Below are 24,815 nucleotides of genomic sequence, written 5' to 3' on the forward strand. Positions count from 1 at the left end.
ATTATGCGAACCCTCCCACAGCTCCACCACCAACGTAATATCTGGACGGAAATTGCTGTAGGGCGAGCTCCACGGTCCGGCCGTGGAGCCTGCCCGGTGCCCAGCCCCGCTTCAGTTCTTGAGCCTGCGGCGTGCAGAAATCAAAGGCTGCGCAGGTCCACCAACTACGCGGAGCATTAGTAGAACCCTGCGATACCGGGTGGCTGCTCGACCCTGAGTCGTGGCACACGCGCCGGCCGCAGCCAGTACGGTCAGCCTGATTAAAACTGCAACCCAAGCCAGGAAATAACGACCGAGCAATCACAGTTCCTGTCTGGCTGCATCTCATAGTCAGTCGGTGCCAGATAGTGGCGGCACGTTATAATGAATAATTAGAGCTACGTTATAAAATGTAGGTGTATAGATACCTCTCCGATCTTAAAATGTTGTTAATAATAATTAATATAAACAGCAATTTACTATTCATATGATGAATAGTAAGAGACCGTGCACCCTAGTTTGGCTGCTGGCTTTGCCCCTAGCGCTAGGGCCGGCTAGGGGCAAGCGGAGCGGCTGCCCGTGTCTTCAAAACCCAGAGGCCCTTCTATATCATACATCAATATACGGGTTTTGGCTTTTACCTGGCCGAAAAGAAGTATCTTTATTGGATCGTGCATCAGTGCATAAGCTTTGGCTTTTATCATGGATAATCTTGCCAATTGCGCTGGTGATCTCGTCACGGGCCTCAGACGCAACTCACGAAGACCTAGACTCCTCGTCTCCTTGAGGTGGTGGGACTCCACTGCTCGCGAACTGCGAAGTCTCCAAGGCCATGCTATCCGGCGACAGTGAGGTTGTGTAGCTCACATGCAAACACAGGGTAAAACTTCGTTTTGCTCCTATTTAAAGTCCGATGCACGTCGCTTGTTCCAATAAGTTTTAGAATTCAGAATAGTTCAGAGGATTATATATATTTTTTAAGATGCAAAGGATCAGAGTTAATATCACTGCCTTGTTGCTTGGAGGCCTAGGGTGTTTGACTGTTTCTAAAGACGGCTAGTGCTTTTGGTAGTCTGAGAACAGGAAGTAGAGTGCTAGAGTTGAAGCGGTTCTAGTGGCCCGCAGCGTCGAGCTTCTCCTCTCGGTATAGCTTCGTTGCACGGAGTGTGACAATTTTGTCCATGTGATGACTCAACAATTTGGTGACTCGGTGACTCAGCTTAATCAGTGACTTGTCATCTCATTCAGTCCTATTCTAATCGGAGTCATCTCGTCCACTCTTGTGTCCTAATCTGTAACTCGGTGACTTGACGATCAGTGTGCGCCGTTTAAAGAAAACCAACAATTGACAGCTTAAGGATACAAACTTTTGCGAGTTCTACCTGATGATTGGTAATGTTTCTTTAAGTTAATTTAGTGTTTTTATAACTTTACACTTGTTTTCAACTGCTAATATTTTTTTTTAATTTTTAGCATGTTCTTCATGCCATATCTTCTACAAGTTATTTAATATGATCTTTTAAAAGTATTTAAGGTGAGTGTTGTTTTTATATACTTTAATGGTTTATTGAAAATAATTTTTTAATATACCGAATATTATCTTTACCGTTTATATATTAATTAATTTTTTAATGTTGCTATTGAATTTAATAGACTCCGTTTTTAGTTTCGCCGAGCTCAAAACCTCAAGACCGACGTGTGGGCGCCTTCCGATCGCGCAGCGCATGTGCTGTGCCGTGCCGTGCCGTGCGCGGGCGGATGGAGGACGGTGCACGAGGAACGGAAGAAGCCGATCCCGCTGGCGTGCACCGAGGCATCATGCATCTGGCGTACGGGTTGCCAACCTCCCACGAATCAAGGGTCCACCGGTTGCTGGCGGTTGGCTCCGCTCGTTGAATCAGCTGGGACCCAACTGGGCAAGAGGCCTAAGCGGTTCCGCGTAAACTTGACGAGTGTATTTCCAAGGTTGGGCCAGTGCCTGTACGGAACGATTGGGCTCTATTCGGACCTGGTAACGACAAAGGGGCAAACTGTGCCCCAATCCTAACTGGGCAAGAGGCCCAACGGGGGATAGCGCCCCTTTGTTCTTGTTATCCAATTCTTTCAGACTGACCGCAAGCGATTTTTTTATTTTTAAAATCGAAAATTTGTAAAAATAGATGTCAGTTTAGAAAAATTCATATTTAGACTACTGTCATCTATTGGAAGTGTGATATATTTAAAAATAAAAAGGTTATATTTTATTACTCTCAAAATTGAAAACACTAATGATAGTGTAGATGATGCTATGATCTATCTCGGTCAAACTTTGTACAATAAAATTTATCTTTTTATTTCTCATTGTAAATATAACTTTTTGAGTTAAATTTTTTTAAGAGCTACATTATAACATACTCTACATCATATATTTTTAATAATTTTTATGACTATTTCGTTAGTGCTTTGAAATTTTAAGTAATGGAACAATCATTTTTTATTTTTAAACATGTCACCTGTTAGTAGGGCAATGAGTATATTTTTTAAAACTACTTATTGCTCTTCCAACGGATGGTAATAGTCTGGATGTTATCCAATTTTTTCAAACTAACCGCAAGTGATTTTTTAGTTTTTAAATTGAAAACTTGCAAAAATAGACGTCGGTTTGAAAAAATTCATATTTAGACTACTGTCACCTATTGGAAGGACGACATGTTTAAAAATAAAAAGGTTGTGTTTCATCTCAAAATTGAAAACACTAATGATGGTATAGATGATGCTATAATCTATCTCGGTCAAACTTTGTATAACGAAATTTGTCTTTTTATTTTTTATTATAAATATAAATTTTTTGAGTTGAATTTTTGGAGAGCTACATTATAACATACTCTACATCATATATTTTAAATAATTTTTATGACTATTTAGTTAGTGATTTGAAATTTTAGAGTAATAAAACATATCATTATTTTATTTTTAAATATGTCACCCATTAGTTAGCTACATTATTTTAAACCTACTTATTTCTTTTCCAACAGATGACAATAATCTAGATGTGCGATTTTCAAAACAGACATCTATTTTTGCAAATTTTTTATTTAAGAATATATAAAAAATCCGCAAGCCCTGCCATCGTTCTGGCTTGGAAACCGCAGTGCAACTCTTCAAGAGCGTTGACGACGTGCCACTATATACCTGCATAAATCTCGCTAAAAAATATATATTCAGCTGAAGTCTTAATTTCCCCAAAAAAGAAAACCTGAGATCTAGCACATGCGAGAGTTGTACGTGATACGCTAGTCCTCATTACTAATTGTAGCCCTTCTATTTCTGATGAGTGGTTTATCAAACGCAAGCCAGCCGGTCACAAGTCAAATTGTAAAATAAGCGACGCGATGACTTTGCCAGGCGACAGACGTTGGACAGTCAAACCTGCGAGTCTGAGACGTGTCCATGCCTTTTCCTTTTCTTTCAGCGGGAGGTATCTCAAGTGGGCAAGTCATCGTAGCCCTCGAACCTGCGCAGCAGATGGGCAGTTGACAAACCGACTTGGTCGTCAATTCTTAAATCGCTGACCTAATAATTTTTTTCAAGAATAAACGATATTTTAAATACATGATTTGTAAAAAATATAAAGATTTTTAAGATAGCTTCAGACCTTTCTAAAGAGATAAACTATATGTTATGTTTATCTTATATTTATCTGAATTATTATAATAGAATGTAGCTAGTCTAGATAAATATAAATTTAGTCGTGGACTTTTTTCTTGATTTATGCTCAGACATACGGATAGTTTCTTTTTTTCAGGGATCCTCCTTTCAAAGATAGATATATGCTTCGAAAGTTATAGGACAAACGGGATACCTAGATACGGTAACTATCTATTATTTATCATCAATCCCCCATCAATACGTGAATTGAGGCTTCAACAATTCAAATACATGGCAAGCAAAAATAAGTTTTTTTTGTCTAAATGCATCATTGAGTAGACTCAGATCTCCGATTAGGGTGAAACATCTAACCGTATTTCCTAGGTTCTTAGATCACCTACATTTCAAACGCCTCCGTATTCTCAAGAGAGTACTTGAGAAGGTGTTCCATCTGGATGGATTTTTTAGTCAGCTTGAAAAATCATCCCGTCCTTACAAAGTACAAGGGCTATTGTATTCGTCGCTGGTCTAGCTCGAAAGTTGAACCGTGGCAGCGGAAAATTTACATGGTGGTGAAAAAGAAAATCGGCTTGTCTTACCATTAGATCGATATGTGGTTAGTACGGAAAGTACTAGAGCCAACTGCAATAACAATCGATGCTTAAATGATGCAAGAGGCCTATGGTGTCGGGGCTCTTTTCCCGACCTACCCCGGAAACTCCACATCGGGACAGGAGAAAACACCCATTACACCGCCCATATCCTGACTCATTCTCACTACTCATCCAACCCACACCATAAACCCAACATTGTTATCATTGCGAAATTATTTAAGCCTACAACTCGTGAATGAGGGTTGAACCACCGCTCGATTTCTACCGAAGAACCTATACATGGCTAAGCATTTCGATTGACCTGCAATTTAGACAACAACAAGTTAAACTCTGGTTATAAGGATATGGATCATCCATAACTCAAGGTGGGAGGTGTAATGCATCAACATAGGTTCTACCCATACAAGACCCAACATCGACTCAAAAGCATCCTATTTACTAATGTGAAAACACAACTATAATAAGAAAGAATGACTCATCGGATTCCATCCGAGTACCACCAGGTAATTCCATTACCCGGCTACCCTACCAACCATACCAAAACTCTGATCTCATCTAATCAAGAAGAAATCCAAGCCGCTCTTGACCATAAGCACGGCTGATCGATCAATTTTATACTTTATAGAGTTTACACAGCTTTCCCCACGAATCGTGATTTCCATGCTGCTTCACACTTTCGGGGTGTGGAATCGGGGTCTCACTAAAGCCTTTACAAAGCTCCCACTGACTTGTAGGCACCCACTAAGATTTCACCACTAACAATGATTCTATCACTGTAGAAACCTGCTTTTGTGCCACTCAACCGTCCACTATTGCCCACAAAATTGGAGGGGTGGCTAATTAATTGGCCAGACCGTACTCATATAAGCCTCGAGATTGTATGGTTTAGCCGGGTTATATGCTTCAAGATCCGGTCCTTAGGATCTCACATAGGAACAACCACAAACCAAATGTGCATTTCTCATGCATGTGCATTCCCGCATCATCGTAACACAATCATCATGCTAGAATCCCTATACCATGTTGCTACAAAATTACGATACCAGTTCATGTTGCATAGATATTAGTCAAGATTAATATTTACCCTAACCATGATAGCAACTAGCATATCTACCCTTCATTTCCCATCACTCATCAACGGTGACAAGGATAATCATACAAAATCAAGTAAACCCCAATCATAGGATTTTATTTTAGATAAGAATGCAAAGAATGATAAATAACTACATATAAACCCTAAAATAGGAGCAAGATGTTCAAGAACACTTGCCTTCAGCTGAGTGTTGCTCGAAGTCTTCAAAAGCTTGGTCCTACTGGTGCATGAACTACTCACCTCCTAATCGGCACACCGAAAAAACATATAAGGGAAATCACTAAGAATAGTATACTAAATAGTACTATAGTTAAAAAAACCTATAAAAATATTCTACACGTTGCTACGTGAATTTGAGCATGAAAATTGCTCAAATCGGAGCTACGAGCAAAAAGTTATAAGCTTTTGAAGTTCTAGGGGCTTTTCTACAAATTTTACATTACTTCAAGAATAAACCGAATAATTTTATACTGAAAATATTGATTATGACATCATAAAGCAAAAGGGAAATATTTTTCTATTGAAAAACACACAAAAAAGGTTCATGGGCCCATGGACCACGGTCTAAAGGCCAGTCCATGGTCCATGGTGGACCAGTTACCTATGAGTGAATGGGTATGTGATCTGGGCCACTAGATCTTGATTGGACGGCCAAAAATTGATGGTGGAAAAGAACTCGGGCCGGTAGCATTGGGCATGGCCTCCAGCCGGCCGACGGTAGAAGGTGTCCGGAGCATCGCCGGAGTCGCACGAAAATGCGCATCCGGCCATGGAACTCGATGGGAAAAAGTGCAAAACAGAGAAGAGGGCACGAGGATCTTTACCGAGGGGGTCACAATGGCGGAGAGGGGCGATGGATGGCTGGCGAAGACAAGAGGTGGTCGGTGGAGCTTGGGCTGGGTGCGGGTGGTTCTTCGAGGGTCGATGACACCGAGAAGCGATTGGGAACCTCTCCGGCGACCTTGTGATGCCATAGATGGTAGAAACGGGGTCAAAGGTGGCTTCACCGGAGTTGGGGAAGAAAGCGGCACTGACGGTGAATCCGAGCGGGGAAAAGGGGGTGAGAGCGGGTGGAAATGATGCGGAACCTCACCAAGAAGATGAAGGAGAGCTTATATACATGAGAGAGGAAGTGAATTGGCCAAGGATTAAAGAATTGGTTGAAGGCTTCAATGGCCATAAAGGCGGCGATTTCCGGCATTAGAGAGGTATTAGGAAGGGGGAAACGTGCGGGGCACTTGATTGAGGGGCGAGGATTGCGGGAGTGGCTTTGAATCAGAGAGAAACGGCCCGGGGAGGTGATCAGATTTTGAATCGCGATGGGATTTGGGGGCAGTAATGGCGGAGGGGATTGAGCCGGCGGGAGAAAGAAGAAGGGGCACCGGCTTAAGAGCAGTGGCTCAGGCGACTTCAACCAGGCCCACACGACAGAGAGAGGGACGAGAGGAGGTGAGCGGCTTGGCATGGGCAACGACTGGCTCGGGTGCGGGGCAAGCTAGCCCGATGCCCAGGTGAGAGAGGGAGGAAGGTGGCCCACGTGAGGGAAAGAGGGGAAGGGAGGGGTTGGCCGGGTTTAGGGGAGGAGATTGGCATGGGGGCTTTTGTAAATTTTTAAATGGTTTTCTTTTATGATTTTGAACCATTTTCAAAACAGGTTTAAATAAGTGCCTTCTAGCGAACTTTTGCAAATATTTTTCATACATAAAAACCTATTACAACAATGACAACATGAATGCATGAAACAAAATACAACCTATGCAATTTAAATTTAGAAATTAATTTTCTTCTAAATTAAACTAAATTTATAACTCCTATTTACTTCTAGTAAATTTTAAACTATTGCGAAAATTAAGAGTTTAGCGTGTCACATAGATCTCCTTTTTGCTTTGTATAACCAGAAGTTCTGAGTTGAATCAGGAAGTTTTCGATTGAAGTTCTGGATTATGTATAATCTGCTGCAAGTCTCTGAACCCGAAAGTTTCAGATTCTTTATAACCCATTGCATAGTTTTAATTTTCAGAATGCCTATTCACCTCTCTCTAGGTGACATCATTGTGCTTTTAGGTAGAGATCATTTTTCATTTTGGGACAGACATACGTACCCTGAAAGTTAGCTCGGAACATGTTGTGCAGGCAGTGGCTGGCTTGGGCGCAGGGCAGGCTGGCCCGAGGCCCAGGCAGGAGAGGGAGGAAAGCAGCCCACGCGGGGGAGAGAGGGGAAAGGAGGGGTTGGGCCGGGTTTAGGGGAGGAAATCGGCCTGGAAGCTTTTGTAAATTTTAAAATGGCTTTTCTTTTATGATTTTAAACCATTTTCAAACAAGGTTTAAGCGAGCGCCTTCTAGCGAACTTTTGCAAACATTTTTCACGTATAAAAATTTATTGCAACTATGACAGCATGAATGCATCAAACAAAAATATAACCTATGGTAATTTAAATTTAAAAATTAATTTTCTTCTAAATTAAACTAAATTTACAACTCCTATTTACTTCTAGAAAATTTTAAACTATTGCAAAAATTGAGAGTTTAGGGTGTTACATAATCTCCTTTTTGCTTTGTATAACAAGAAGTTCTGAGCTAAATCAGGAAGTTTCAGATTGAAGTTCTGAATTATGTATAATCCGCTGCAAATCTTTGAACCTAGAAGTTTCAGATTCTTTATAATCCATTGCACAATTTTAATTTTCAGGAACATCTATTCACACCCCCTCTAGGCGGCATCATTATCCTTTCAGGTAGAAATCATTTTTCATGTCGGGACGAACATACGTACCCTTAAAGTTAGCTCGGAACATGTTGCAGAGATGTTCCTATAAGTAAATTGTTCTTGATGATAGATTGGTCAACCATATCCTGGCTACCCCTTCAAGAGCTATGGGGAGGTAGTTTGCTATTACCTTCTAGTTTCCACCGGCTACTTAGATGGTCATGGTATAGATCTAGAGAAACACAACACGATTTGCACTTCTATTATATTTCTTGATCGTCCCGAGGCAAATCTTACTGGCCAACTTACGTTCCGTAGATATGGAGGGAAGGCTAAACATCCATTGATGGCTCCTTGCTTGGTTTCAGCACCCTTGTGAATCTTTTCCACGACAATCAGAGATTGATCTTGATTCGACTGATGTCGAGACATTTCCGGATTAGATATATAGGGGTAGAAGAAGCTTCTTCGGAAGCCCTCGAGCATTTTCGTCGGTTGTCGATGAACTGAAGCAAGTCGTGGATCAGATGATCTTTGACTGGTGAGGTACGATGGTGGTTGTTTACTCAATTGTCATCCCAGAAAATCCTGTTCCTAGGGTTACACCTCTTCGGGTTAGATGCATCTCGTGACGGAGGATTGTCCATCCCGCCCCGGCTACATTGTTTTTGGCTAGGGCTAGATGAGAGTTCTCATCTTGAAGCATGATCTCCTTTATCAAGTCGACCGCTGTGTTCACTCAATTCTTACCAGCTGGGGTAGCCAGATCTGTGGTCGAAGGGCATATGAGGGCCTCTTGTCGAAGGAGGATCCTTTTCGTGGTTGTAGATTTAAAATGGTCAGCCACCTATTGATGATCAGGAGACTATATGACCGAGACCCCGATAAGGGCCAGAGGTGGTGTGTTCATGTGAGGCTAGCCATTGCCTACCACCAGGGCCAAAGGACCTTGACACTTTGTAGGGCCGTTGTCATGATGACCCAGATTATCACTCCCGGTTCCGATAGCGAAAACCTTTTGGGAGTAATTTCCGTTGGAGGAGATGTCTAGATCCATCATGAATACTTCATCGGATTGCTCCAGGTTGGTATCTTGACAATCTATGTTATCAGAAGTTGCGGGGACAGATCTCGGCTTGCTGTGAATTGGACATTCACAGTTGTCTTGGTAGCCAAGTGGTTCGAACTCGATGTCGTTATCTTTGGTGCATTGATCCATAAATCGACTTACCTCATCGCTTGAATGATCGCCAAAAAGTTCATCGTTGAAATCCACCTGAACCATCATCGGTTCATCGGGAAGAGAGGTAACAATGTCGTAGAACCACTCATTTGAAAAACCTGTTTTCGGTGAAGCTTTAGGCGATGTAGATGGCATGTCGCGTGTAAACTCTCCAATGCCTTTTATCATGATCCACACGGCCGGCGCTAACCGTCGATGATTCATAAATCATCAATTTATCAAACTTTTTGAAGAATAGGAATGCTTTGAGTAGACGAATCGTAAGGGAAACACACGATGGTTTTTAGATAGGTTTGGATTCCTGAGAATAATAATCCTATGTCATGTTTTTCTTATATTTATCTGAGCATGTTATATAAGGATATAGCTAACCTAGATAGATCTAACCTTAGTCAACGACTTCTTCCTTGACTTCTGTTGGTTTATATGCACTTGTGGATCTCGTATTGCTTGAGACGATTTGTTCTGGCTCCTCCCTGTAGGGTTCCTTGGTTTCTGTATATATATGGGTATCGTACGTTATCTGAGCTTCTTCTTCCTATTTATGGAGATAAATCTTTCATGTTACAGATTATCTTGAACACCTAGAAATAGTTTTCTTTCTTTTAGAGATTCGTTCCTAAAGATAAAGATATTCCGAGAATTAAAAAACACTCCAAGATACCGAATATGATAATTATTCATTTAGAAATGCTATAACTCGAATGTCCGGGCGCATCAGACGGGATGACCCGCTTAGCCCACAACCTATCATTGGGCCGGCCTAAAAATATTATCCATTTGACTTTATTTCTGTATCCTAACTCGCATCTCTAATATTTCAGATGTTCAAGTTTAATATTTCAGACATTATGAAATTTGTTGGAATAATTATTTTTCGTATATTGTATCCCGAAATCTCTTGCGTACACATTCGGATCTGAAAAAATTATCCATTTAAGTTAATTTCTATATTTTCGCATCTCCAATATTTTAGACGTTCAAATTAATGTTTCAGATGTTATGAAAATTTATTGCCATAGTTATTTTCGTATGTTGTATTCCGGAATCTCTTGCGTACAGATTCAGACTCGAAAAAATTATTCATTTGAGTTAATTTCTATATTTTCGCATCTCTAATGTTTCAGACGTTCAAATTTAATATTTTAAATATTATAAAAATTTGTTGCTATAGTTATTTTCCTACGTTGTACCCATGGGGTTTCAACAAAAAATATTACATGCAACATGAAATAATATTACGTTGAGAATTTTCTCTTTAAATCATTTACATATAACGAACTATTTTAATATATATTTTTTAATATTGTAGACACTTCTCTTTATATTTCAGAAGTTAGTATTTGATGTTAGGATGGAGTGACAGAACTTCCGATTATAAATTTTCTAACAAACGTCAGACGCTAACAGGACCGATATTCATTATTTATTTATGGTCACTTCTAAACAGGTCGGAGGTTAAGTGAACTTCTGGTTGACCGTCACATATTGCAGATCCACAGGATCTTGCCAACAACAAAATCCATGGGATGTTGGGTCTTGGAGGACTGCGTCCCAGAACTTTAAAAGCTGTCCTGACACGTACTGGTGTAATCGAATGTGGTGGCAGCGTGGTCCGTACTCTGCAGTGGTGCAACCACTATTCTCTTTTCCAGTCAACCTTAGCGTCACGTAATGCGCACGGCCATTCGGCCGGGCCGCTGCTATGCCACTAACCTGCGCCTAGCTCGTAGAAGAACACCTGTCCCGGCGCGGCAAATCGGTTCAACAGGATCAGTCGCGCGGCGCGTGAAGACTTGTCCCGAGACCCATCGCACCAGCGACCCGTCGGAAACAGATGGACACGAGACACGGCGGCAGCCGAGAATCCCCGTCAGCTGGCCACCCGAGGCCTGGCCTGGAGCGCGACCCCCACCCCAGCCACCAGCGCGACGTGTCGCGATCCCCCGACGCCCGGTAGGAACGGCCGCAAAGCCGCAAAGGTGCCCCGTGCTTTTGCCCCTCCGAGCTCCAGGCGTGGACGATCAGGGCCAGTCACGGCCAACCCACGCGCGCACTCGCACCGGCCTGTCCCTCCCGCCATCCGGCAAGCGGGCAAAAGCTTTTGCTGAACAGGGGGAGGATTTGACGAAACCGGTTGGCGCGGGCCTCAGGGCAGAGTCGCGCCGGCCGGGCGCTTCTCGGAACTCTCTGGTGCGGGGTGTCTGTCTGCTGGATTGGGTTGAGCAGGATTTGGTTTTGACTCCTGCGCTGTCGGAGCCGGGGATTGGCCGGATTCGGGGCGGGGTGGGGGTTGATCGGGCCGTGTCCGCTCAGGTTGTTGGTGGGCAAGTTTCGCACGGGCTTCGCGCTGACTCGTGCCCGGGGCTCGTTTAAAACCCGCGGTTTCTTGAAAGCTGATGTTTCTTGTATATTTTATTTAGGAGCTATTTGGTAGAACTCTGATTATACGATGAAAGTAATTTTACGGTGGAAGTGATTATATGTTAGAAGTGATTCTATTTGTAAAATCGTTTGGTATGCTAGTGGTAGAAGTGATTTCTGAGATAATATTATATTAAAATCGAGGAGAATCAGTCGAAATCAGGTAAAAGCTAGATTTTTTAGCTTCCACCTCGCAATACAAATCGTAAAGTGATTTTCGCGCAAAATCCGCTCCCAGACAGAACGTTTGGCAGCACAGAATCACTCTACATAGCGCTATCAAACAAGGCCTTAATTTTACTAGTTCTCGTTGGAATGGTCAGATGGATGCATTTGTTTGTCAAGGTGAGACTTAGGGTCTTTTAGAACTTATGAGTTATGATTCTCATAATACAGGAATATAAAAATCATAGGATTGAAATCGTTGGACACTTGCAATCCTACACGAATTTGGCGTGCAATAAAATTTTAATAGTGTTTGAATTCAACATAAGAATTTTATTTCCATGAGGTTGTACCTCGTACTAGGAATTCTCCAAATTCTTATGGGACAAGCCAATCCATAGAAATCCAAAGTATCCAAACCTTTATTACAAAGGGCTCTATAGGATTTTTTTAAGGATTCAAATCCTTTAAAAATTATCTATTTTCCTTTGTTCCAAATAAGGCCTTAAAGTTGATATTGGTTTAAATTGACGAGTTATCCAATGCAGTAGGCTGGTAGTAGGAGGCTTTTTGGTTGCATACGTCGAAGTGCCATACTAAATACTTCCTCTAATTACAAATATAGATCGTTTTAGTTTCCTTAACTATTCTTTAAATATAAGTCTTCTCGAACTTCTATGTATTTTTTCTCTTTTGTTCCCTTCTTGCCTTTGTTTAATAAATATTACCACTCTCACAAATAAATAAGTTATCTTTTCCAATACAGCATAAATAAAGGGCAACAAGATCATTTGATCTATTTTCTTAATCTTTGTGTATAAGTCTAAAACGGCCTATATTTACAATCGAAAGAAGTATTGGTTATAGTTAAAGTCAGAATAATACTAAAATTTGATCACAAAATAATTATTTGTTCCATGACCAAGCTAAAATTTGATAGCCCAACCAAAACGCGAGCGGCCAAATCGGCCGCCAAAAACTCGCCCCCCGCTACTAGTTCGCCGTAGATGGACATAGTCAAAATTTTCAGACATGGTCAAAAGTTTCAAACACAGTTAAATTTTAGCTTTGAATCGAACGCTCGCCAAGTCAAGAACAGGACCAAAATTTGATCTGCCTTCCTAGTGTCACACACCAAACATGCCCCACGTTCCTTGGTAACACGTGTTCAGCTGGGACTTGGATGTACATGTCCATGGAACTCGTACAGTTGTGGAGTGCTCCAAATCATGAAAGAGTAAATTTTATAAAATTATAAATATTTTGATAAATTTATTGTAAAACTATAGATTTAAGTAATAGTTTTATAAAACTATAGATTTAGTATCAATTTTATCGTAAAACTACAGATCTTTAGCAAAATTATGGCAAAACTACAGATTTAAACAATAATTTCATAAAACTACAAATCTAGCGTTGATTTTATCGCAACTATAGATTCTAGAGGAGTTGTTCCTAACCCTGTTACTATGACGACCAGGTCTTGCTTATAGTCTCACAGCAGCTGACATCTCATAAAACAGACCGTTCGAGAGCTCATGAAACTACAGATACTTTGGTAAAATTATCATAAATTATAAAATTAAAGATTTAAGCAATTGTTTCATAAAACTACAAATTCAGCGTCGATTTTATCGTAAAACTATATATTCTAACGTGAACCTATTAACTTGATGAATGACTCCCGCTTACAGTCATATGAACTCCTGTATAGTCTGTTTCATGAGCTAGTAGCTGTTGTGAGACTGCAAGTAGGATCTGATTGTCATGGGTAATGGGGCTAGGAATAATGCCTCTAAAATATGTAATTTTGCGATAAATTCGATACTAAATTTATAGTTTTGTGAAATTGTTGCTTAAATATGTAGTTTTGCGATAATTTTAACAAAATTTATGTAGTTTTGCGAAAAATCGGTACTAAATATATAGTTTTATGAAACTATTACTTAAATTTATAATTTTATGATAATTTTATCAAAATATCTCATGTTTTGCAAAATTTATTCATCGTGAAATGGTAAGCTAATATGTCACCCCTTGAGGCCGTGTTTTGAAATTTATATCCTTGTCACTGATAAAGTTCATTCCTTGCTACTGATATTTCCTTCTCCATTTTCTCTTCCCCGTTTGCTCATCATGACATCATGTCATGTTAATAGTCTCCTTTTTTGAGAAATGTTAATTGCCTACTTTAGCGTGCCTTTTCTGTAATTAACTCATGTTTTTTAACCCGTTCCTATCATCTCATTAATTTCACTAACTCTGCTTGCGCGTTTTCTCCATGCATGCTTCATGCGTCCTCTTTCTTATGAACCTATGTTTTTTCCTTCTTTATAACATTATCCGCTCCTAAGTATCCATTACAGGATGCATAAAACATTTATTGCCTGGTATGCCATTCCCAGAAATCAAAGAGAACAATGTGCGTACCGTCATCCAGAAATTGATCCAAGATAACCGAGTACACCTGATGTGTCTGCCCATTATTAAACGGGACAATAGCGATCATTCCGTTCAAATCCGGCGAATGACACTAGAATTTTCCCTTGTGAAGAAAGGAAAATATGACCACTCGTTGAAACATCAACGGCGTGTTTGACCTTTTTTTAACTCCGCGAGGTTTTCATTTTCATCGAGACACGAAACGAGAGCGACATCTTGCTGTCTCGGTGAAGTTTCCATTTTTTACTCGGTGAAGTTTCCAAGAAACGAGGCAAATCGTTCGCAAGATCACACGAAAAGAAGCATGGAAATTATACTACTACAACCGTACGGATATCTTCTCCGTTTTGGTTGGAACATGCATGGAGCAGATCTTTATTAGTACGTCATAGTCTCTGCAGAATAGGTACGAAAAATCGTAGATAATCACTCGGTTATCGTGATTAGTGGCCGATTTGATCCGCATCATATTCATAAGTTGATCAGTTTTTGATCAAACTTAAATTCAAAATTAAAAAATTAATGAAAATTCATCCTTTTTTGCCAAATTACCGTGAGGATACCGTAGTTACCGCTGGCAGACAGTTTTTGGTGGTCAAAAGTATTTATAAACCTTGATGCAGACTTAGTTTAATACTATCTGGTTGACTGAAACCTTAGGAATTCCATAATAATGGTAATGCGTAAAGGGCTACAGCGAAAAGATGAAAAAAAAAATAGTACAAACTAGCAAATAGATTTAAATAGTGAACATTTTCCATCCAATACTCATTCGAAAGCTACTGTTGATTCACCATCTTACAAGTGACTGTGTCATTTGTGATATTTCGTGGCCATCTTGGGGTTTGTGCAAATCAATTGTATCATTTAGATAGGAATCAGACCAATCATATTCACTATTTACATATTTACACTTATTGTTTGCACCTTAGATTTACCCGGAAAAAAAAAACACGATAAATGGAACGAAAACAGGGATAACAGCACGTGTTGCTGAACATTGTTGTACGGTTGGAGGGCAGTTGCGTAAATCCATATTCTGCTGCGGATAACCCAGCGCCATTCTACTTCTCCAGTCACGGTTATAAGGCCACCCCCTTGACCTATTCGAAAATTTCGGATTGGTCCATACGATTCCATATCTTTTTTGTGTTGCATATGTTACAACATCATCTTTTGTTAAATAATAATCTTCTAAACATTCACTTCAAAGTTTAGCAAAGTTGTGACTTCTGCTTGTACGGCTGTACCAAGAAACCACTATACTGGTTACTGGGTGTGTTTCATTCTTTTCTAGATTATTAACCGTATTGTTTCTGGAAATACTTTAAATGATAAATTAGAATGTCTGTTTGGATTTTCTCTTTCTACAGTTTGCCATACGTCGAAAGAATTCGAGAGAGACATGTGAAGTCCACTTCAGTAGTACTATGCTTTTTTTTTGGGGGAGCAATTGTCAATTATATCAATCTTTTTTTTGTGAAAAACAACATGGGACAATACAGCAAATTTTTCCCATCATCTATATGCCTCGCGAACGATCAATACTATCCATGAATTCCTATCCATCTATGCACAGAAACTTGTAAGCCACTTCACTGCTATGAGCACCGAGAAACCATTGGCTTCACATATACTGTACAAGATGTACAAAGAGAAGTATTCGTGTTTTTGTTAGCTAGTAGTCCACGTCATTGACAATAAGGTGCCACGGAAATGCGTGACGTGGCTCATTAGATGGTTTGTACCACGTGAGAGCATGTACGACGACTACAAACACCAATCATCTGCCTACTGTACACCTTCGAAATGTTGTAGCCAACTATGCATCCTTATCCATATATCTATGAATAGAATGTGTCATATGGGCAGCTTTATGGTTGGTGAGCACTAATTCTACACAAATACGGATCACTGATAGAGGTGAGTGTGTTTTTGTATCGTTTGTGCGTCATGACCCAGAAGGTATCAAAAAATGTGACGTAGCATATTAGATGGTTTGCATGAACCCGCTAAAATATGGTGTTGCTACATGCCAGTTTGGTTCGCATGAAGCATGCCCCTCTTGCTTGGCGATGTCTTGGATAAGTTGTAGAAGATCAGAATCATTCGTGTCAGAACATGTAGGAATGCATAGCGCCAGTTTGTTGCCAATTCAATACACTCCAAACGTTGGAATCAGCTATTTTATCTATACACAAAAAGTTGCAAGCATATTAAGCGAATACTTTTTCATTGATGAAATCATTGTCTATATAGATATAAATCATTGCTAGACAAGTGTAATTCTGCATCCTTTGCATGTCATGAGTCATAGGGTGAAAAAAATGTGACCTGGCATATTAAATTGTTACCATGTATTTCTTAGCGATGTTGATATACACTGGCGTAGCCAGTGAAAACATGTTTCATCCACTTTGACCGCCTTCATGAGAATTCTCAATGATCCCACTCCTTCATGTGAGCGCGTAGTATCAATAACCGCCAGCTATACACCTTCCAAACTTTGTAGCCAGCTACGAAGAATGCTCATCTATGTATGTACAAAACAACAAGCTACTTTACCGTTATTAGCGCAACAAAGGTTCACAATATCGTTTGAGATATGAAAATTGGTCCCCTCTGGTAACCAGAAATTCACGGTTATAAAAAAAAACCCTTAAAATTTGGTGAGAATTCGCTCAAAATTCATTCGGTCAAATTTGTAATTTTGAGAAAAACGGGACTGGATTGGCATTCAATAACCGCTCGAAGATTTATTCCGTTTTTCCGATTATTAAGCGATTTTCTCGAATTTCAGTGAAGTTCAACCAATAGAACTTTAAAAAATGGCTCAATCTTGTAAAATCAATAACTAATTAATCTGATCTTCAAACAAGTGAAACAACTTTTGTTGGTTTTCTTGTAACATGATCTACATGATAAAAGTATTTATACTCATAAAAAAAGTTGAATATTTTTTGTGAGAAAATATATTTACAAAACCTAGTTAAATACATAGTTATTTCTTTGCTAATCCAAAAATCATGAAAACAGTTTTGTTAGTCTTCTTTACATGATCCTATATCTTTTAAAAATAGATGAACTCATGAAATAGTTATTGTAACATATAGGATTATGTAAATATGTTGTAACTAGATTAATTCATAACTAACCGATCACACATTCAAAATTAGTGAAACCACTTTTATTAGTTTACTTATACCATTATTTATGTAGAAAAAATAATGGTAGACATAAAAAAGTAATTATAGTGTTATTTCTTAACATATTCACTTTATGCTTGTGAACTTTCTAAAAATCATGAAAAAATTAATAAAACTCTAAATAAAGTGAAACTAATTTTAAAGATCCTCTTAAGATACGTCCTACACAAGAAAAATATGTATTTATATGTTAAGTTTTTTCTTAACATGAGTTAATAAATGAGCTGCACGCCTTTTTTATTTTTTTCAAACTTTATATGTATATAATATGATGCAAAAGATATTATTTTTATTTTTCATAGAAGGTCTTAGAATTGTCTCTATTTTTAGGATTTTTTTTATTTTTTTTAAATTAAATTCAAAAATCGCTCGCATTATGAATTCGGGGTGGTCCGATAAACTTGGTAATCACAGTTTTCGACTAGTTACCCATAATAAGTTAAACCCTAAGCGTAACACTATGTACCTATAAATGTATAGATACAAAGTCTCATAAGAAAACATGTACTTAAATTTACCATACTTCATGTTATAAACCACATCACGCCAACAAAAAAACTAGTAATTGATATGTTGAACGGTGCCTAAGGATCGCTCAAACATTAAGCAAATACTTTTCTAGAGAGATCCTCGTACTCATAAGTTTTAATCTGCATAGAATTATACACGTATCTATCATATTTTTTTACGGTTTACTATTTCACAAGATGATTTTACATAAACAGAAGGAGCATTCACAAGATACATCCTCCTTTTGATTTTTGAAAAACCTGCAAGCTAAGGGGCCAGGCTGGAAAACTCCGTTGCCAGCTTCCATCCTCGAGGCGCGGCCGCGCGGCTGGCAAATACCCCCCGACCCCCATCCCCTCCAATTCCCACGAGAGCCCAAACCGAAACGGCCAAACCCCTGCGTTCTCCAGGCCGCAGCAATGGCCTCCCCCTCCGGCTCCGGCCACGAGCGCTCGCCGTCTCCGGAGGAACCGCGCCGCATTGTGGTCACCCACCGCCTCCCCCTCCGCGCGGAGCCCAACCCCGACGCGCCGCACGGCTTCGATTTCACCCTCGATCCCCACGCGCTCCCGCTCCAGCTCTCCCGCGGCCTCCCCCGCCCCGTGGTCTTCGTGGGCGCGCTCCCCTCAACCGCGGCGTCGATCCCGGCGTCCGAGGAACTAGCGGCCGACCTCCTCGCGCGCTTCTCCTGCAGCCCGGTGTTCCTCGTCGACGGCCTCCACAAGGACTTCTACGACGGGTTCTGCAAGCACTACCTGTGGCCGATGCTCCACTACCTCCTCCCGCTCACGCCTTCCTCCGGTGGCGGTGGCCTGAGCTTCAACGCGGAGCTCTACCGCGCCTACCTTACCGCCAACACGCAGTTCGCCGACCGCGTATTCGAGCTCCTCAACCCCGACGAAGACCTGGTCTTCATCCACGACTACCACCTCTGGGCGCTCCCCACCATCCTCCGCCACAAGTCGCCGCGCGCCCGCATAGGCTTCTTCCTCCATTCGCCCTTCCCCACTTCGGAGCTCTTCCGCGCCATCCCCGTCCGCGAGGACCTCCTCCGCGCCCTCCTCAACGCCGACCTCGTGGGCTTCCACACCTACGACTACGCCCGCCACTTCCTCTCCTCCTGCTCGAGGCTCCTCGGCATCTCCAACCACTCCCACCGCGGCTGTATCGGCATCGACTACTTCGGTAGAAACGTTGTCGTGAAGATCCTCTCCGTCGGCGTCGACATGGGCCATCTCCGCGAGGTCTTATCGTTTCCGGAGACAGCCGCGAAAGCCAAGGAGATCGCTACGAAGTACATGGGCCGTCAGCTGTTTCTCGGCGTGGACGATGTTGATTTGTTCAAGGGGATTGGTCTCAAGCTCTCGGCCATGGAGAGACTGCTGGAGTTGCGGACGGAGCTGCGCGGCCAGGTGGTGCTCGTGCAGATCAACAACCCGGCGCGGAGCCTTGGCCGCGACATCGATGTGGTCCGCACGGAGGTGCTGGCGACGCGGGACCGGATCAACACCCGCTTCGGCTTGCCGGGGTATGACCCGATTGTGGTGATCGAGGACCCCTTGCCGATGCACGAGAAGTTGGCGTTCTACACTGCGGCGGACATCTGCATCGTCACCGCCGTGCGCGACGGCCTGAACAGGACACCGTACATCTACACGGTGTGCCGGCAAGAGGGTCCGATTGCGAGCGGCTTGGTCGGCGCGCCGAGGGAGAGCGCCATCGTTGTGTCTGAGTTCGTCGGGTGCTCGCCGTCGCTGAGCGGCGCGATTCGGGTCAACCCGTGGAATGTGGACGAAGTGGCCGAGGCGATGGGCTCGGCGGTGAGGATGAGCGAGCTCGAGAGGCAGATGGGGCAAGAGAAGCACTACAGGTACGTGATCACGCACGACGTTGTCGATTGGGCGCGGTCGCTCGACCAGGACTTGCAGAGGGCGTGCAAGGACCACGCGTCGATGAATATCTTGAGCGTTGGGCTCGCCATGAGCTTCCGCGTCGTCGTGCTTGGGCCCGGCTTCCAAATGCTCTCACCTGGGCACATCAATCCAGCGTACCACCGGACTGGCAAGAGGCTCATTTTACTGGACTACGATGGCACAGTGATGCCGCAGGGGCTGATCTACAGAGCGCCCAGCGAGCAAGTGATTCGCATTCTGAACGAATTGTGCTCAGATCCAAAGAATACAGTCTTTGTTGTCAGCGGGCGGAGGAAGGATGAACTGGCTGGATGGTTTGGGCCATGTGAAAGGCTGGGGATCTCTGCAGAGCACGGCTACTTCACAAGGTGAACACTACTTCTTCCCCTATTCTCTTGGCATGTTCTTGGTAGGTGAAATTGAACGTGCCGGGTTGGTTAATTGGTTCAGGCATTTGGTAGGATCCATGCCACTGTTCAACTGATATAAATGGCATATCCTACAATTGCATTGCCAGCTCTTCTAGCATCAGGTCAATATCCTGTTTTGTATTTGACTATCTGACGGCTTGAATTGTGTCACTGATGGTATTTAATAGCGAGTCCAGTCTGCTTCTGCCATAATCGTTTGAATATGCAGCCGTTCTTGAAAAGAAATAAATCTGACTATAAACAAAGAGCAGTTGCTTTTTCTAGTATGCCAAATAGGTTGGTATTGAGTTGATGTTGATTGGCTGCTCTGTAAAGTAGTATAGTTATATTCTGAGTGTTATAATTGAGTCCAAACTTCTATACAGTAGTGGTAATATAGTATGACCGGTGCCTCGTATAAGATGGCACTTCCATTTTTCTGTATCCTACATTCCTACTAGTATTTCTTTATGACTACGTGCATGTGATTGTCAAGAGGTTAAGGAATGAGATTGGCTGCTTCGTGAAGTAACTCTGCTTTGTTATCAGGTGGAGCAGGGATTCTCCATGGGAGTCATCCAAGTTGGTGCTAGACTTTGATTGGAAAAATACTGCTGAGCCCGTGATGAAGTATTACGCTGATGCAACCGACGGCTCATACATTGAGGTCAAAGAAACAGCACTAGTCTGGCACTACGAGAATGCTGATCCGGATTTTGGATCAAGCCAGGCCAAAGAGCTCCAGGACCACCTGCGGGATGTGCTTGCCAAGGAGCCAGTATCTGTGAAAAGCGGCCATCAGATTGTGGAAGTTAATCCTCAGGTACGGAAACATCTAACAATGTCACGTGCTATCTTTTTAGATGGATACTCCTATGCCACTTCATCATTCGGGGAAGGGGTCACATCTATATTGGTCTGCATCTTCTATGTGGGTAGCTATTTCACTTTCGTTTGCACAAGCCAAGACGAAAGGAACAAGTCTCAATTTTTGACCGGTAGCTTTCATAATCAAGCAAATGTAGCTTTCAGACCACAAAACGCATTAGATTAGACTGACTTTAAGAAGCTTTATCCAGATCATATTCAGCTGCCATTTCTCTTTAGCATTTGATATGTATTGGTTGACAAATTTTTCACTGGCCATGCCTGCCTAGATCTCCTCTATCGACTATGTTCACTACTACCAAGTTAACTATATCTACTGATGTTGCCAAGTTATCTTCACGAACAATATTTATTTTCATTGTCACTTAACTCTTCTTTGTCTCATGAGTTAATATATTCTTGTGCAGGGGGTCGGCAAAGGAATCTCAGTGCAGAGTCTTATTGCAACTATGGGGTCTCGTGAAAGCATGCCAGATTTCATCTTATGTGTTGGCGATGACCGGTGTGATGAGGACATGTTTGAGGCTATCACTGCTCCCTCGAGCAAATCTTCGCTTCCAGAGGCTGCTGAGATCTTTGCTTGCACTGTTGGCAACAAGCCAAGCTTGGCGAAGTACTACCTGGATGACCCATCCGATGTTCTGAAGATGCTTCAGGGCCTGGCAGGCTCATCGACCGAGCATCCCGTAGCTTCGCAGCATCAGGTCTTCGAAAACTCGCTCGAGTAAAATATCAGGCCTTCGACCGGCTGGATGAATCTTGGAAGAGCAGTTCATTTTGTTCATGATTCCTTTTTGTACTTAGGGGAAAGAAATGGTTGGCAGGAAAGCAGTAAAGGCAAAGATCAGTTAACTGACAAGTGATAGATCGATCATTAGGTTAAACAACAGCTTTCTGGTTCATGTTTACATGGTTAGCAGTTACTTGTACAAACTTCAGAAGTTTTGCTCCTCTGTTTCTTAGATTGCTGGAAGAACCTAAAGAAGTAGTAGAAGGGAAAGTCATGATTCGATGATCCATCCGGTGGTGGTTCTTCTTTACCTTCTGCTGAATCGTTTTTGACATGATAATTCAGGTGTTAATCTGGGGGTATATTTTGCATCTTCTGACGAATGAATCACTTTGCTCGATTTTGCCTCCAACTATTTTGTTCCTAAAACTTTCCCTTTCAAGGGTGCAGTTCTTTCCTAGTACATGCGGCAGGATGGTGTTAATGCCCCTGCCTGTGCGGCGAGCTAGGCCTCGCCATCCCGTCGCGTCAGACTAGCTGGATTCAGCTCATCGTCCTCAATCTCCAAGTTTTCTGTACAGCGTGACGGATCGCTCTGCTTGCTGGCATTTATGGTCACGGTGCCAGGGTGGTGGAATCAACCCGTCCAGGTTTTTGGCTTTGTGTTTGGTTCGTGGATCAGGAGCCGATGGGGTTATACAGCTAAGGGGAATATTCTTTCAAATGTCAGATGAGCTGAACTGTGCAAAAGACTCGGACGAGGCCGCTCGCGTTCTTCTGTACACGGCTCGGCTCTCGCCGGCCTTTGACAGGGCCAGTCCTTGCGGGGATGAAGTGAAGAATGGAAACGCTGACTTGTCCGGCAACGGACACCCGGGCCCTGAAAGCCATTGCTCTCCGCTGCGAAATCCAGCACCCATTTTCGTGGTGTCCAAGTCTCCCCCAACCGCGTGCGAGGTCGACGGAGCTCGGAGACAAGCTTGTGGTCGTTGTCCTTTGATCGCCGTCGGTGAATCCCACCGGGGGAACCTGCTCCCTTTCCACGCCGTGCCCTGCGTCCCAACCTGTCACGTGTTGAATGTAGCAAAACCGCGATCCAAAAAGTCGTCCACGAAGATTCTGCAGGGGTGTGTTTGTTATAAAAGAGGTTGTATAGTTTGACTGAGAGTAATTATATTGGAGGAGCTATATAGCTGTTGAGAAGAATATTTGGTGGACTAAGTAAATAGATGTAATGACGAATATAATGAAATTATTTGATTGTTTATATGAGTGGATGTAATGATTCTATGATCTAAGATTGATAAGTGGATCCTACTGATATTGTAGCTTAAGTAGTTTACATCCGTCTAATCTGCATGCGAGTGAAGCTCAATTTGGAGTTCTTGCACAATTTGGAGTTCTTGCACACTCTTCCAGTCCATCAGCACCAGTTGTTTCCGCTCGTTTGACGCGCCAAATTCTTTGAGAATTTGAACTCTCTCATCACATCGAGAGTGTGCCAGCATAAACGGTCTCCGGCACGCTTCTGATGGATGGGGATCGAAAGCAAGTGCCAGTCATACCTGGACTTATATTACTGGTACAATACAATGCATTCCAACGTTTTCTTGACTAGTCGTGGGGAAAAGATGTTACAAAATAAGGCACTTTACATCTAATTTAATCTATAAATAATGTATTAGTAGAAATTGATAAACTGACATATTTATATCACCAAAGTATAATCTACAGATATATAAGATAGAACTATAAATGACTAGATCTACTATAATTAAAATTAAAAATCGTATGAAATAAAGTAAAGTAATATGTTTTTTTACCTATTGGCCGTGTGCTATGAAGACTGCTGAGGATGTGGGTTGCACCATATTGATCTTATAGAGTGACCTTAACTCAATAGACGTTTATAGCCATTAGTCATAGAATGACTTTGACTTGCCATCTATTAAAGTGCACACTAGAAAACTTATCTAGTCTCAGTGTATCGATAAATTCAGCCATTGATAAACCTAAGTGCCTACAATAAGATTGTAGATTGTTGGAAAATAAGTCACTTTTAGGTTTAATTTAATCCATAAATAATTTATAAGGAGAAACTGATAAAATTACATATTTATATCATCAGAGCATAATCTAGACATGTGTAAGATAGCGCTACAATGACTAAATCTACTGTACTCGAAATTAAGAATCGCAGAAAATAAAGTACGAGTATCATTGTTTTTACGTACTGGTCATGCGCTGTGAAGACTACTGAGGATACGGGTTGCACCGTGTTGATGACACGATCGATTCTACTGACGATGCGCTAGATTTGTTGACGATGATAGCGGGCAGCGCCCAAGCGAGCAAGAAGACGAGCTGTGATGAAGAACTTAAGTAATCGGGCAGAGCGCTTTCTAAAAACCTTATTTGCCCTTTCCCAGTGCAGGATCTCAAGAGTGAGGGTTCGAAGACCTGTTCTCTTGTTTGCCGTGCACATCGATGCCGAGATAGAGTAGACTACAATAGTAACGCAACAGAGAGATAAAGAGACAAAAAAAACCCTAGCTTTTATATAGACTTATGTGATGAGAGCATTTCTAATTTAATAGCTACTCTCAATTAGCCGTCTATATAATTCACACAATGAGGTGGGGGTCCTTAGATATATATAAGGAGAAAACGGTATGCCTCTATCTCTATCAGCAATATGATACTATTAGAGGATAGATCTCATCATGAGCTGTCTCTTCATAATATGAGTTTTTAAGATTTATTAAGAATTATTAAAATTATATAACCCCAATAATTCTTAAAAAAAGCATGGATGGGATAGAAGCAAGAACCGTGTAAGAACATCTCGTTGCAGCAAAGGTTTC

The 24,815-nt window shown here is 41.8% G+C and overlaps 1 protein-coding gene across 1 annotated transcript; it reads left to right on the forward strand.

The window, feature by feature from the left end:
* The first annotated feature begins 18,365 nt into the window (after positions 1 to 18,365).
* Positions 18,366 to 22,363, forward strand: LOC133896415 (probable alpha,alpha-trehalose-phosphate synthase [UDP-forming] 9). Its single transcript, XM_062337016.1, has 3 exons — positions 18,366 to 20,291; positions 20,883 to 21,156; positions 21,629 to 22,363. Exons 1-3 carry the CDS (start codon positions 18,430 to 18,432, stop codon positions 21,947 to 21,949), a joined length of 2,457 nt encoding a protein of 818 aa, XP_062193000.1. The 5' UTR covers positions 18,366 to 18,429; the 3' UTR covers positions 21,950 to 22,363.
* The last annotated feature ends 2,452 nt before the right edge of the window (positions 22,364 to 24,815 follow it).

This window comes from Phragmites australis, chromosome 16 (genome assembly GCF_958298935.1).
Source record: "Phragmites australis chromosome 16, lpPhrAust1.1, whole genome shotgun sequence".
Taxonomy (NCBI): domain Eukaryota; kingdom Viridiplantae; phylum Streptophyta; class Magnoliopsida; order Poales; family Poaceae; genus Phragmites; species Phragmites australis.

Coding starts and splice junctions, on each gene's coding strand:
- LOC133896415 (XM_062337016.1), top strand. CDS start 18,430: ATGGCCTCCCCCTCCGGCTCCGGCCACGAGCGCTCGCCGTCTCCGGAG. Junction 20,292..20,882: donor GAGCACGGCTACTTCACAAG/GTGAACACTACT, acceptor CTTTGTTATCAG/GTGGAGCAGGGATTCTCCAT. Junction 21,157..21,628: donor TTGTGGAAGTTAATCCTCAG/GTACGGAAACAT, acceptor ATTCTTGTGCAG/GGGGTCGGCAAAGGAATCTC.